Here is a 14,403-nt window from a genome sequence, read left to right as displayed (position 1 = left end):
GCCCTATAAAAATTACACAATTTTAGGAGAGGAAGGAATCTTCAAAGTTATCTACTACAGTCTCCTCTTCCTCTTGCTTATTCCAACCCATCTGATAGATTAAAAAAAACAAACAAAAAAGCTAGACTCAAAAGACATTAAGTGAGATTAAAGTCAGTTAACAGCATAGCTAAAAGTAGGACCCGTCTCCTAACTTCTCATATTGTATCCTACTCAGAATAACATTTATCAACTTTCTGTAATTTCAGCAAATGCTACATTTTGTGCTTATAAAGTATGAATTGCCAATGTAACATCCCAATTTTTCTTATTCATATTGTTTTACTTCCAAAATTCCATTTTCTATTATCTTTATCGAACACATCCTATTTTTTGCCCATTAAATTAGTTGCACAGCAGTTAAGGTGGTGAACAGGAAGTATGAATGAAAGGCTTTGGTGAGGTGGTATATTAGTTTTTTGAGAAACAAAAGTGGTTTACAGAAAATTTCAAAATTTACTTTGAAAATAAGTCACACTGGTAAGTATGCACTTCTTCATGTAAATATGCATTTGTGTTTAATAAGATTACAAAAATGCTAAATTATTACTTTAGGCTGAAAAATCCGTAGGGACCCTGAAAATCAGAATTACCTGTAAGTGTAGTTCTTTGTCCAACTGACTGATTCCTTGGGCAAGTTTTGCTAGTTGTTCAGCAATTACAGCTTGATGAATAGATTGAGAAGTATAAGTCTTTACATCAAAGTCTTCGTTTAAAAAGTCACTATAACACTCTGAATTGGGGAAAAAATAAGGAAAAGTCCTTAATTACCCTGTACTAAACCAGTTATTAAACAACAGAACAATTATAATCATAATTAACATCTTTTGATCCCATACTCTGAACTACTCCACTACACTGCTTAATGCTTACTTTTATCATGACCCAAAAAGAAGTATAACATTGAGAAAGAGATTAAAAACATAACTACTGGTCAGGCGCAGTGGCTCATGCCTGTAATCCCAGCACTTTGGGAGGCTGGAGCGGGTGGATCACCTGAGGTCAGGTGTTCAAGACCAGCCTGTCCAACATGGTGAAACCCCGTCTCTACAAAAATACAAAAATTAGCTGGGCATGATGGCGGGTGCCTGTAATCCCAGCTACTCGGCAGGCTGAAGCAGAAGAATAGCTTGAACTCGGGAGACAGAGGTTGCAGTGAGCCAAGATCGTGCCATTGCACTCCAGCCTGGGTGACAGAGCGAGACTCCATCTCAAAAAAAACCAAAAAACAAAAAAAATAACTACTAGCTATAACTATTAGTGCAAGACAACAAGATCATTGCCAGTGAAAAGACAACAGGAAAATTGGCTATATATATAAAATATTTATGGCCTCAGATATCTCTAGATCAATACACAAATACTGTTATAGCAAAGTGAATCTGGAATTTTAGTAACAATAGGAAATATAAATTTATAGGTATTACTGAAATTTAGGATTTACGGGTGAAATATGTTAACAGAAAGAAAAGCTGCTTAAAATAGGCCCCTAATAGACAGAAAACAGAAGTAATTCTAGATGTTAAAAAGATATCCCTCAATGCAGAAATCCACAAATCTATGGATGAAAGAAAAATTAAGAGAATTGAAAGTTAAAAATAGATACCCAGAAGGGAGCTCATGGTAACCATGTACCAAATCTCCTAATGATACAGTAGATACAATTAAAGCTGCCTTCAGAGAGATGATGAAACAAGCAAAATAGAGTACTTATAAGAAAACCTAAATTGTTTACATCCGCTATAATGTATGCTCCAAGAGGAAAAGAAGGTCTTTGTTTTGTTTGCTAACTCATCTTCAGTGTCTGAACAATACCAGACACACGGCAGGTTCCATGAATTAACAAATCTATACATCAGCTGATAGTATCATTCTGGTAACAACAACAAAAAGTAAAGTCTCACACTCTTGATTACTCTTAAAATGTAGTGGAATGAAAGAAGGAAACTGCTACTTTGGCTACTTTTAAGTCTGAGAACCACATTTCCTTCTAATTTGCCAAGTGCTTCTCAGAACTAAGAATCCTATCAGCCAGACAAATGAAAAAAGCCATTCCAAGCAAAGGGAAGGCTCAGCAGTGGCAAATGCCATGGCATATCTTGAGAAATAAGGGGAATACTGATTTCAGTGTGTCTAGATCGCAGCACGTGTATATTGGGCAGAAATGGTAAAGAATGACAGATGTGGTTCCAAAGATTGGAGGGCAGTTTGAAAAGAGGTTTTTAAGACATTCAAAATGTTTAACCATATCTCGTTTAACCCAAGAAACTGCACTATCAGCTTTATGTTCCAAAACAATAATCCTGGCAGCTGTATAGAGGATGATGGAAAAAGGATTAGTCACACAGCAATGTGCTGAAGTTGCCTCTTCCGGCTCTTGAGCACTGACTGTTACATTTTCAGGAATTCTGTGAGCCAGTTGACCTTTCACACAGATATCTTAAAATCTACGATGGTTAGAGTATTTACACCATGGCAATCAGCAAACACTACAAAATCAGGGCTTTTTCTATTTTCCCACAAAGCCAATTTACCAATACACCCAAGAAATACAACCACAGAGGCCAGTAAAGTACTATGTTAACAGCCTAAGTGACATAATGAAGGCCTGAATAAGACCTGAATAAGTGGCACTAAGAAAGTCAAAGTGACAAATTTGACAAATATTCACACTGCATAGGATGTAGGACTTACTGACAAGCTGAAAATGGGTGATTAGGTAAAACAAACAAGGATGATTCCCAAGTTTCTTGATTAAGTAACTGATATAGGAAATTTAGTTTTACACTAAGTTAGACCACTAGACACTGAACACACAAAGATGAACATAAACCTCTGCCTCCAAAGAACTCATAATTTACAAGGGGAACAAGCACACATTTACCTAACAACACAGTAAACACAGATACAGAGACTACCAGGGGAAAAGATTAGGAGAGAATAGAAAAAGTGATTCCATTTCATTTTTTCATATGTAAAACTTGTACTATTTGTTCATATGTAGGTTTTCATGTGTATTATAGAACTGGCACTACTTGTTTACTATCAAAATAGAAATGTCCATACAGGTTATGGAACGGCATATCATAATAAAATTAAGATAGAAATGTCCAGTAGGCAGTTAAAAATACAGTTTTATAATTCAGAAGACAGGTAAAGATCATACTGAAACCACAGAAAAGACCAGATGATTTAGGAAAAAGTTTTAGAATGCACAGAAAGGCAGGAAAATGAGGAAGATAGGAAAGTTGGGGATGGAGAGAGAAAATGAAAGCAATCAAAGAGACTAAAGAATGCTCAGGGAGAAAGAAAGAGAAACAAAAAAGAATGGCAAAAGCCAAAAGAAGGGATAAAGAAAGTAAGTAGTAGTAGTATCACAGAGCTTACAAAGATCAAACACAACAGGATGTGGCATCTGAGGGCTTAAAGCCTTTAAAGAGATGAATTATATAATGCTTCTCTTTTATAGTTTCCTCATTTCCATAGGAGGCATATAGGAAACACCTCACCAATTTTCATACTATGCATCTGTGCTCACCAAGCCTATCAATTCGATACTGTCATTAGCCAAATCCCTGATACAGTGAATCAAAGTTTCTGCTGGAAATGCTTACTTCCTCAGGAATGTTGGGGGTGGGAGGGGCAACAGAGACCGCTTAATTCAGAACTGAACTGACAAGTATCTACAGGAACCTGGAAAAGAGCACCTAGAGAATTAAGAATTTTTTAAAAGCACAGCACCCATAAACCACATGAGAAAAGTACTTCAAGAAAGGAATTAAATGCTATTACAAGTTAAAGGAAAGGACCGAAAAAGTGTCCATTTGTTGTATGTGCAAGAAAGTCATTGGAAACCTTGCAAAGTTATTTCAATGGCATAGATTGAGGGTGACTGAGTCCCTAGGAAACAGGAAGAAAAAATCCAGAGCAAAGTAGGAGGGACTATCCTTAGAAAGGGGCAGAGACTCGGCTGGGCATGGTGGCTCACTCCTGTAATCCCAGCACTTCGGGAGGCCAAGGCGGGCAGATCACGAGGTCAGGAGATCGAGACCATCCTGACTAATATGGTGAAACCCCGTCTCTACTAAAAAAATACAAAACATTAGCTGGGCATGGTGGCGGGCGCCTGTAACACAGCGATTCGGGAGGCTGAGGCAGGAGAATGGCGCGAACCCAGGAGGCGGAGCTTACAGTGAGCCAAGATCGCGCCACGGCGCTCTAGCCTGGGCTCTAGCCTGGGCGACAGAGCCAGACTCCGTCTCAAAAAAAAAAAAAGAAAGAAAGAAAGGAGCAGAGACTCCACTTCTGTTGCAATTGAAAAGGCAAGGGGAAAAAGGTACAACGGATGGTTATAGGTTGAAGTTAAATTTATAGCTTTGATGGGCAAGAAATGGAGAAACTTCACATCTGATGGCTCCTTTTTTTCTCCCCAGGGAAGCTGAAAGTCATTTGTTAAGCTTGAAGGAAAAGGTTTGAAAAGGATAAAGAATATTTAAATAATCACTGTGGAGAACGGCAGAGAACCAAGGAGGAAAATACATAAGGCAGAAATGAAGACTATTTACCCTCCAAAAACTGACTACAATTCCTGAAATACATCCTACTGAAACATATATCCAGTGTTTGGACTGTATTGTCCCTTCCACTGTTCACCTGGGGAAGTACTATCTACAGTTTAAAACGTCTCCACTTAGAAAGCCTTTTCTGACATTTCCTAACCAGTTCCCAATCCCCAGTTATCATTCTCCTCTATATTAACGCTCTACTTTATACACAATCCAATTGCTATCTTACATCACTGTATTACAGCACCTACCTTTACAGCTCTACAAGATTATCACTGTATTACAGCACCTACCTTTACAGCTCTACAAGATTATTTCCTCTACTAGATGGTGAACTACTTGAGGGCAAGAATTGCACATATATCAGGAGCAATTGCAAATATATCAGGGTCTGTGCCTTGTATCTTAATTTACATTCAGTTTAACCAAGTTTTAGACAGAGACCCTGACCTAGTTTCCAACACAAAATAGTTCAGAAAACATCATTGCTTTTGACAAAAGTACATACATTATCATGAGAAAGCATGTAATTCAGGATGACAATAAAATATTCAATAGTCAGAGAAAATAACAATTTAGAACTTTATTTCATTTATTACCCACTTTGATCTTCAAATGTGTTCAGGTGCTTCTAACTGCGACGATCACTTTTAAAAACATTCTGCACCTACTGTATGCAAGATACTGCTATTCACATTGTGGGATATTAAAAAAAAGTTCACCATACAGAAGAGATTTTAAAAAGTATACAAATGATTTTAGTACAAGGTAGAATGCGATGGCCACTAGAGAAAAAATTAAAAACACTTGAGAAGGGCTTTATTTTTATGCTTATAAATTTGAACTTTATTCTGAAGGATAAGAGATTCGGGACATGGTAACTGGATTGACACAACTGAATATGCTTTTCAAGTATACCTAACTTTTTTTATTTTGGGCAACTTCTTTCCAAACTGACTAGCAATAAATCTGACTGCTAGATTCCGTACAAATGGTTAATTTCAACCTGAACGAATGCCTCAAACCTTCCCCAACGTCTCACTGTGGATAACTGCCTCATAAAGGAGGGGGTGAAAAAACCGGCTGCGAGAGGGGTGACCTGTATAGTCCATTTGTTAAAGGAGTAGGCGTTACCAGTTCTACTTTAAAACAAGGCCCTACTTCCTCATGCGTCTGCCGTCTGTTCTAGAACTTACACTTTTGAAGAGCTCGAACGCTACACCCGTTCAAGAACTGCGGCAGCAGCCCGTGGCTGCCAACGCGGGCCACAGGGTTTGGTCTCCCTAAACTTCAGGGAAGCTGGAGCCATGGGGGGGTCGAGTTGAAATGAGGAGCAAACAGAAACCAGGTGTCCCCAAGACACCAGAAAAGAGGGAGCCAGTCCCAGAGGAAACAGATTGGCTAGAACAGTACCCAAGCCAGAGGGCCGGGCGGAGGGGAGTGGTCACGTTCAGACTGGAAAACTTTCTGCAAAGCAACGGGTTGGGTACACCTCGCTGTCCAGGTGCGGAGCAGCGCAGACCCCTAAACCCACGACCTGGTCAGACCCCGTCTCCTTACCGTCCTGCAGAAGTTCCCGGACTGTCGCTGCAGCCGCTCCAGAACCTCGAGCCCCGAGGCCAGCCACAACGACGCTACCGTCGCCACCTTCCATGTTGGCAGGTGCCGGGTTGATGTCGTCAGCGGCAGAACGGCCCCGCCCAGGTGGTGACGCAGAATCTCGGCGCCGCCCGCCCAACCAGCCCATGGCTCCAGGCCAGCCTGGCGAACTGAGTTATCCCGCGGCTGGGCTAAGCCTGGCTAGGAGCTGCGTGGTTACTCAAGCAGTGGGCGCTCGGGGTCCGAGTGCTCTGCGCCCAGCGCACCGACGGAGCCAAGGCCATCCGGCCGGCGCTTTCCTCTGTCTTTCGCAGCATCTGTGGGTCGCGCCTCTTGGGCTGGCGTCGTGCCCGGGCCAAGGAGAAGGTGGGCACCGGAACGTGGCCGCAGCGCCTATCTGTGAAGCAAGTATTAAACCTCAGAACAGGGGCCGTGCGGCGTAAGGCAGGAGAGCAGAGCGGAGGTTTCAGGGAGCTTCGTTTGCCCTCCACACTCACAAGAGTCAGGCGTTAGTTGCTACACAGCTGTATCTGTCCCACCCCTTGACTGGCACTCGTGGGGTAATAAAAGCCCGCAGGAAATGCTTGGGAAGAAAAATTGCTGGGGATGAAGAGTGAAGAGAATTAGGGAGACTCGATGAAGAAGGAAGACTGAACCATAAAAGGACAAATAAAACTCACTGTCTCTACCCTCCTTCCTTCCATGAGACCTTTGACCTTTTGCCTTTTCTACCTCTTCCTCACTTTGAGCTACATGCCAGACTTTTTCTTAATTACAAACTGATAGATTGTCTATATCTCAACTAACGGTATTGAGGCTGTAAGAGCATCAGGTTGGTTCCCATTGTATCTTCTCAGCTAATACGTTCGCATTTTTTACCTAGATTTTTTTCTTCTAAGATAAATACTGATAAATTAACAGGGTCAATCAACCACAAGTATGCAAGAAAGTCTTAAGCTTCTTCGCAAAAAGAAACTGTAATATGACTTTTTCATTTTGTACAGTAGGTATGTATCCAGGAAACCAATTTTGTCCAGTTCCAGAGCTACGTGGTTTTCTACATTCTGTTTCAAAAAGGTGCTACTGCTTATCCTGTGCTTATCGCTGTTCTAAGTATTTTATAAATCTAAATGCATTTCATACTCATAACACCTCAGGTAAGCAAGTCTTATGCTACACTGCATTATGCTCTCTTTGTCTCAGAGGATTTTCCCTAGTATGTAAGATCTTAGTCATGATGGGAATAGGAGTGATTCATTCATTACTTGTGGATTAGGAATTATTTTTCCTTCCTTGACTTTATTCCCCCCAGTGGAAGATTTTAGAAGAGTGAATAATATTCATTCATAGAGTGAAAGTTTTGACCCCCCTACTCTGCATGCTCTCATGAGTTTACAAACATAAGACTCAATCCATATCCTAAAAGGAGCTAATAGGTAAGGCAGGAACCCATTTAAACAAACAATTGTACCAGGTGCTTTGGAATCTTTGGATTTACTTATTCCGGTAATTCCAAGCTTAGCTGCACATTGAAATTACCTGAAGAGCTTTAATAAAAACACTGATGCCTGCATCCTGAGCCCAGACATTTGGATTTAATTGGTCTAGGGTATGGCTTGGGCATCCTAATTCTTAAAAGCTCCCCAGTTCATTGTAGTATACAACTAAAGTTGAAAGCTACCGATTGTTTTGTTTTGTTTTGTTGAGTTGGGGTCTAGCTCTGTCACCCAGGCTGGAGTGCAGTGGCAGGATCATGGCTCACTGCAGCCTCAACCTTCTGGGCTCAAGGGATCCTTCTGCCTAAGCTTCTAGAGTAGCTGAGACCACAGGTGCTTGCTGCCACGCCCAGCTAATTTTTATAATTTTTTTTTAGAGATGGGAGTCTCACTATATTGCCCAAGCTGGTCTGGAACTCCTGCCTTGGCCTCCCAAAATACTGAGTTTACAGGTGTGAGCCCAGCCCCCTGAAAGCTACTGATTTATTCTTTAAGCAAATAAATATTGAGGCGTTCTGTATGCCATTTACTATGACTGCAGGAGTGGATAAAAATGAAATAATTCTTGCTAAAATCACTAATGACCTTGTTGCCATTGCACCCTTTATTTTTGCCTTACTTTGATGTTTAAGATACCTATCCCCTCCTTCCTTCATAATGGTCTCTCTCTTGGTTTCTGAGTATCACTCTTTAGGTTTATTCCTCCCAGCTCCAAAGTTCATCTTCAGTCTTTTTTGCTCTCCCCTTTTCCTCTGTTACTTAAATATTGGTGCTTCCAGCAGTTTCTTGCAAGACCCTGACATCCTTAAGTACTTTGGCTATTTTTAATTTCAACTCTTTGCCTAAAGGTTAAAGACTCTAAAGTTTGAGCAATTAGACCGTTCTAAAGTTGGCCCATATCCGATTCTTTTTTTTTTATTTTTTTCTGTTTCATTTTTCCTTCATACATATCTGTTTCTAAATTACTAAGGCCAAAAACTGGAATATGAAAAGTAACCAACACTGTGAAATGGTAGGATTTTAAGTATAGCAAATATAAAACATTTATAAACTCCATAATTTCATCACTTGTACCTGTACCTCTTGGGGTATAAAAGTGATTTAGAATGCAATTGTAGAATTATAATTGAAATTTTCACTAGATAATATCACATTAAAATGTTTAAAAGTAATTAATGTTTGTTTATCTTCTGATTCACAGACAACAGGATTCAAGAATTACAATAAAAGCACCAGGATATCTTTTGAAACACTGACTAGAGTTGCTCTATTAATGCCATTTAACTTTCCTGAATAAAACAAGATATTTCCAAATGCTAGTCGAGTATTATATATAAAATAAACCAAATTTCTTGGCTTACCAATCCCAACAAAGTAGCATGTAAAAAATGTTTAAATAACCTGAAAACTTACAACATGGTAAACTAGGGAAAAAATATTGTTTTCTACATCTTGTTTTTGCACAACTATCTTGGGTAGTTTTCCACATCTATTTATCTTACAAATAGAGGCAGCATTCTATAGTGTCATATTGGATACTGTGAAAAGAAGCTATTAATAAAAAAATTTCCAAGCCCACAAGCCTGATAAAAAATACACATTGTTGGCAGTTGAAATTGTTAGAATGGAATTAATATAGTGAAAGCATATTTTCTCTATACAAGCTTACTGTCTTTTTCAGATTTGAAACAAGTCTGTATTAATGAAGAGTGACTGCATGCAAACCACAATATGTCAAGAAAGAAAAAAAGATCCCATAGAAATGTTTCATTCTGGACAGCTGGTAAAAGTCTGTGCCCCAATGGTTCGATATTCAAAGTAAGTGTTGCTAAATGGTTAATGAACTAAGATGAAATTTCCCTTTTATGCTCTGACTTTTTAAAAGTACTGTAAGACCACCACCATATGGGAACTTCAAACTCCTAGCTTTGGAATCATGATTTAGAATTGAGTCATGATGCTACTACTTGCCTAGTATATATGTGATCCTGAGTAAACAACCTCTCTGAGCTGCACTTTTTATATCTATAAAAATGGTGGTGGTTGTAACTCCTACCTATAAGTATATAGTGTATACTAAATAGATATAAGTATTGATGTGTAGATTTTTATGTGAACTTAAGTCTTGGGACAAATAGTGCAATTACTGGGTCCTGAGGTAGTGGTGTGTTCAGTTTTCGAAGAAATATTTCTTCATATATTTTGCTCATCTTCTAATTGGATTGTTTGCTCTTTTACTATTGAGTTGTTTTTTTAAAAAAGTTTGTTATAAAATATACGTAACATAAAATTTACCTCTCAATCATTTTTAAGAATACAGTTCAGTAGTGTTAATTGCATTCACATTGTTGTGCATCTGATCTCTAAAACTCTTTTCATCTTAGAAGATGGAAATTCTATACACATTAAACTATAACTCCCCATTCCACTGTTACCTACAGCAGCCCCTGGCAACCATTATTCTACTTTCTCCCTCTATGAATTTCACTACTCTAGGTACCTCATATAAGTCTTACATGTATTTGTTCAAAACTGGATTTATTTTGCTAATATTTTAGGCAGCATAACATCCTCAAGGTTCATTCATGTTGTAGCATATATCAGACTATTGTTCCTTTTAAGGCTGAATAATATTCCATTTTATGTATATTTTGTTTATCCATTCATCTGTTGATATCCATTCATATATTGATAGAACACAAGATAACTTCCACCTTTTGGCTATTGCAAACAATACTTTCATGAACTATGGGTGTACAAATACCCATATACAAGTACCCATGGTTCATAACAGGTCTCTGAAACTCTGCTTTCAATTCTTTTTTGACTGTGTACCCAGAAGTAGAATTGCTGGATCATATGGTGATTCTATGTTTAATTTTTTGAGCAGCTACTATACTGCTTTCCATAGCAGCTGCACCATGTTACCTTACCAGCAGCAGTGAACAAGAGTTTTAATTTCTCTACATCCTCATCAACACTTGTTATATTCTGGGAGTTTTGTTTTTTTTATTGTTATAATCATCCTAATGGGTATGAAGTGGTATCTCATTGCAGTTTTAATTTGCATTTCCCTAATGATTAATGATGCTGAACATCTTTTTGTGTGTTTATTGGCCATTTGTATGTTGTCTTTGTATAAGTATCTATTCAAGTGCTTTTATCCATATGTTTTCTTGTTTTCTATTGAGTGCTGAGAGTTATTTATATACTCTAGATATATATTCTGCTTTGTCAGATATGTGATTTGCACATATTTTCTCCCTGTATATGGCTTGTCTTTTCATGCTCTTAACAGGATCATTTGCAGAACAAAAGTTTCATTTTAATGAAGTCTAACTTATCAATTTTTCCTTTTGTAAATTGTGCTTTTGATGTCAAGTGTAAGAAACCTTTATGTAGCTCCAGATCCTGAATATTTTCTCCTCAGTTTTTTTCCCTAAAAGTTTTATAGTTTTATGTTTTGCATTTAAGTCCATGATCAATTTTGCATTAACTTTTACGTAAGTGTGAGGCTTAGGTTAGGTTGCCTATGGGTGTCCAATTACTCCAGCACCATTTTTGAAAGGCTATGGGCCAGGCAAGGTGGCTCACGCCATCAAATCCTTATCCCAGCACTTTGGGAGGCCGAGGTGGGCAGATCATTTGAGGTCAGGAGTTCTAGACCAGCCTGTCCAACATGGTGAAACCCCATCTCTACTAAATACAAAAATTAGTCAGCATGGTGGTGCATGCCAATAGTCCCAGCTGCTGGGAGGCTGAAACAGGAAAATCGCTTGAGCCTGGGAGGTGAAGGTTGCAGTGAGCCAAGATCGCGCCATTGCACTCCAGCCTGGGCAACAAGAGTAAAACTCCATCTCAAAAAAGATAATAAAAAAAAGAAAGGCTATCTCTCCTCTATTTAATTATTTGCTTCTTCATGAGAAATCAGCATTTTCTATTTTGTTCCATTGATCTTGTATCTTTTTCCCTGCCAATACCACAGTTTTACTATATAGCTCTATAATATGTATTGAAATCAGGTAGACTGGTTCTTCCCAATTTATTTACTTTTTCAAAATTGTTTTAGCTATTCTAGTTCCCTTGCTTTACAAATAAATTTTAGAATGACCTTGTCTATCTCTGCAAAAAACCTTGCTGGAATTTTCATAAGACCTGTGTGAAACCTATACCTCAACTTGGGAAGAACTGACTTTCTTACTGTGTTGAGTCTCCCAATCCATGAACACAATATGTCTTTCCATTGATTGAGATTTTCTTTGATTTCTATCAACAGTTTTGTGTAGTTTTCAGGTTACAAGTTCTGTACATGTTTATAAGACACCTGGGTTTGTTTTGAGCATGTTTGTAAATAGAATTTTTAATTTTTGGTGTTCACATGTTTATTGCTAGCACATAGAAATAGATTTTTGTATGTTGATCTTATATCCTGAAAACTTGCTAAACTCACTTCTTGGTTCTAGTTTTTTTGTAAATTCCTTCAGAGTCTATATAGACAACCATGTCATCTGCAAATAAGGACAGTTGGATTTCTTCCTTTTGATCATGTACCTTTTGTTCTTTATCATGCCTTATTGCACTGACTAAAAGTTTCAGTGCTGTGTTGAATAAGGGTGATAAGAGCAGACTTCCTTACCTTGTTCCTGTCTAAGGCAAAAATGTTCTGTAGGAATTTTATGGATGCACTTTATCAAACTGAGGAAGGTTCCCTCTACTTCTGGTTTTCTAGAGTTAGCTTTTTTTTTAGTACGTATGGGTATTTTGTCAAATGCCTTTTCTGCATCTACATGATCATGTGCTTTTTATTATTTAGCCTGTTAATATGATGGATTAATTGATTTTGACTATTGAACATTCTGTTTTAACCGGCTTTTTCTGACAACACTCCAGCAAGGAATGATTAGGGGAGTGGTGCCACCTCATTACTATCTGATAGAAGTCCAAGTTCTTCACTTGGCCTCCTTCAACATCTGGTAGGTGAGGAGCTCCTCATTACTGCTGGACAGGGATGATAGTTACAGTTCCCCATGGTGAGGGTAGCCTCATATATGCTGGGCAATAATGAAAGTCCTGGCTCTCCACTATGCCTCCTCTGATACCACACCAAGCAGTGAGGAAGAGGAGTGCTTCATTACTGCTGGCAGGCATGAAAGTCCAGGCTCCCCTTGTGGCCTCCACTGATACCACTGGGCTGGGAGTGACCTCACTGGCCACCAGAGATGAAAGTTTCAAATCCTTACCTGGCCTTCTCGGACATCATCTCAGTAGAATGTTGGAGCACCTTGTTAACAGCCTTTGGAGGGTAGAAGTCTAGGATTCCCACTTGGCCTTTGCTAATGGAGATAAACCCATAGCTTTTTCTACAGTATTTGGCTGGAGTAGAACTGTCTAAGAGATTTCTGTCTTACTAGGTCAGACAGAACATTTTCCTGGTCCCTTGGTTAGAGAAGGCTTTTGTTGGGGCTGGTTTTGTCTGCATCCATTGTTGTTTCCAGTTGGCCAGCTTCTTCAAGTCTAGGATATTTGAGACAAAAATAAAATCCAGAGAACTCACCACCCTGTCATTCCTCAGGTCCTGAGGTCACTAGCCTGTCTGGCCATCTTTTCTTCACCTTTCAAAATTTTCTTGTGTTTGTTTTGTATATAATATCCAGGGTTTTTAGTAATACTTAGCAGGAATAATAGGGAAAAGTATCCTCCATCTCCCCGTAGGTAGAACTTTCTCTGATAAATATTTAACAATGCACTAAAATATGTTTGTGGTGTTTCTAAATGCATAATTAAGGTTTTATATGCTCACAGGTTGGCTTTTAGGACACTAGTAAGAAAATACAGTTGTGATCTGTGTTATACACCAATGATAGTTGCCGCTGATTTTGTCAAATCTATAAAAGCCAGAGACAGTGAATTTACCACAAACCAAGGTATGTGAAACCAAGTGTACTGACTTTGTAAAACTTTTTAAATTTGTTTACAAACTCAACTATCTTGTCTAATCAGAAACAACACAATTTAGAGATTTTATATGAAAAAGTTTTAGTTCTTTAGTGTTTTTAATAAGTATTTTTTACCTGTTATTACTGAATGCCTTGTAAACTATCAGTGTATATACCAAAGCATTAAGGCCACTTTGAAACCCTCCCCTCTCACTAGGGCTATTAGAGTAGATGCCTGTCACACTGCCTCTAGTCTTGTACCATTCCAAACTATCCTCCAAGTGACCTATTGAAAATGTAAATTTTCCTCTCATTGTTCACAAGGTGTGATCCCCAGACCAGCAGCATCAGTATTATCTGGAAACTTGTTAGAAAGGGAGATTTACAGGTATACTAAATCAGAAATTCTGGATATGTGGTCCAGCAATCTGTGTTTTGAAAAGCTTTCCAGGTAATTCTGAGCTTGTTAAAGGTTGAGAGCTACTGGCTTAAAGACTAAAATTTCAGCACCTGAGGATAATATACAGTTTTTCATAATCTGACCTCTAAATATATCTTCTGCAGCCTCATCTTCCTTCAGTTTCTCCCCACGCCCACTGACTTTATCCTTCAAAATTCCTAAGTTATTTTAAGTCCTTGAACATACCCTGTCTTCTCACACCAGACCCCTCTCTCTCTCTTGCAAACTGTAGTTTATGTTTCTTCATTCAGGTCTCAATATTTGTAGCCATGAATCTTTTTTTTTTTTTTTTTTTTTTTTTTTTTTTT

General features: G+C 38.6%; 2 protein-coding genes across 17 annotated transcripts in view; one reads left to right on the top strand and one right to left on the bottom strand.

Moving 5' to 3' along the window:
* The window catches only part of COG5 (component of oligomeric golgi complex 5), a 375,408-nt gene extending 369,057 nt beyond the window's left edge, over window positions 1–6,351 (bottom strand). Inside the window, exons 1-2 of the mRNA XM_017889562.1 lie at window positions 6,165–6,351; window positions 633–772 (exon numbers count right to left, since the gene is read on the bottom strand). Of these exons, the coding sequence (XP_017745051.1) occupies window positions 633–772; window positions 6,165–6,351 (327 nt within the window). The remainder of the gene's footprint in view (window positions 1–632; window positions 773–6,164) is intronic.
* A 39-nt stretch (window positions 6,352–6,390) lies between these two features.
* Window positions 6,391–14,403, top strand: part of DUS4L (dihydrouridine synthase 4 like) — a 14,084-nt gene continuing 6,071 nt past the window's right edge. The window contains exons 1-4 of one of the 16 annotated variants that reach the window (XM_017889549.1): window positions 6,481–6,569; window positions 7,208–7,280; window positions 9,381–9,517; window positions 13,502–13,623. In XM_017889549.1, coding sequence (XP_017745038.1) covers window positions 9,402–9,517; window positions 13,502–13,623 — 238 coding nt within the window. In that variant the 5' untranslated portion in view covers window positions 6,481–6,569; window positions 7,208–7,280; window positions 9,381–9,401. The other 15 variants (XM_017889551.1, XM_017889552.1, XM_017889559.1 and 12 more) reach the window with 15 other exon arrangements.

Source organism: Rhinopithecus bieti, unplaced genomic scaffold (assembly GCF_001698545.2).
Source record: "Rhinopithecus bieti isolate Rb0 unplaced genomic scaffold, ASM169854v2 scaffold_18688, whole genome shotgun sequence".
NCBI lineage: Eukaryota > Metazoa > Chordata > Mammalia > Primates > Cercopithecidae > Rhinopithecus > Rhinopithecus bieti.
Note: the sequence above shows the minus strand (reverse complement) of the source record. Positions and strands in the feature narration are given on the sequence as shown.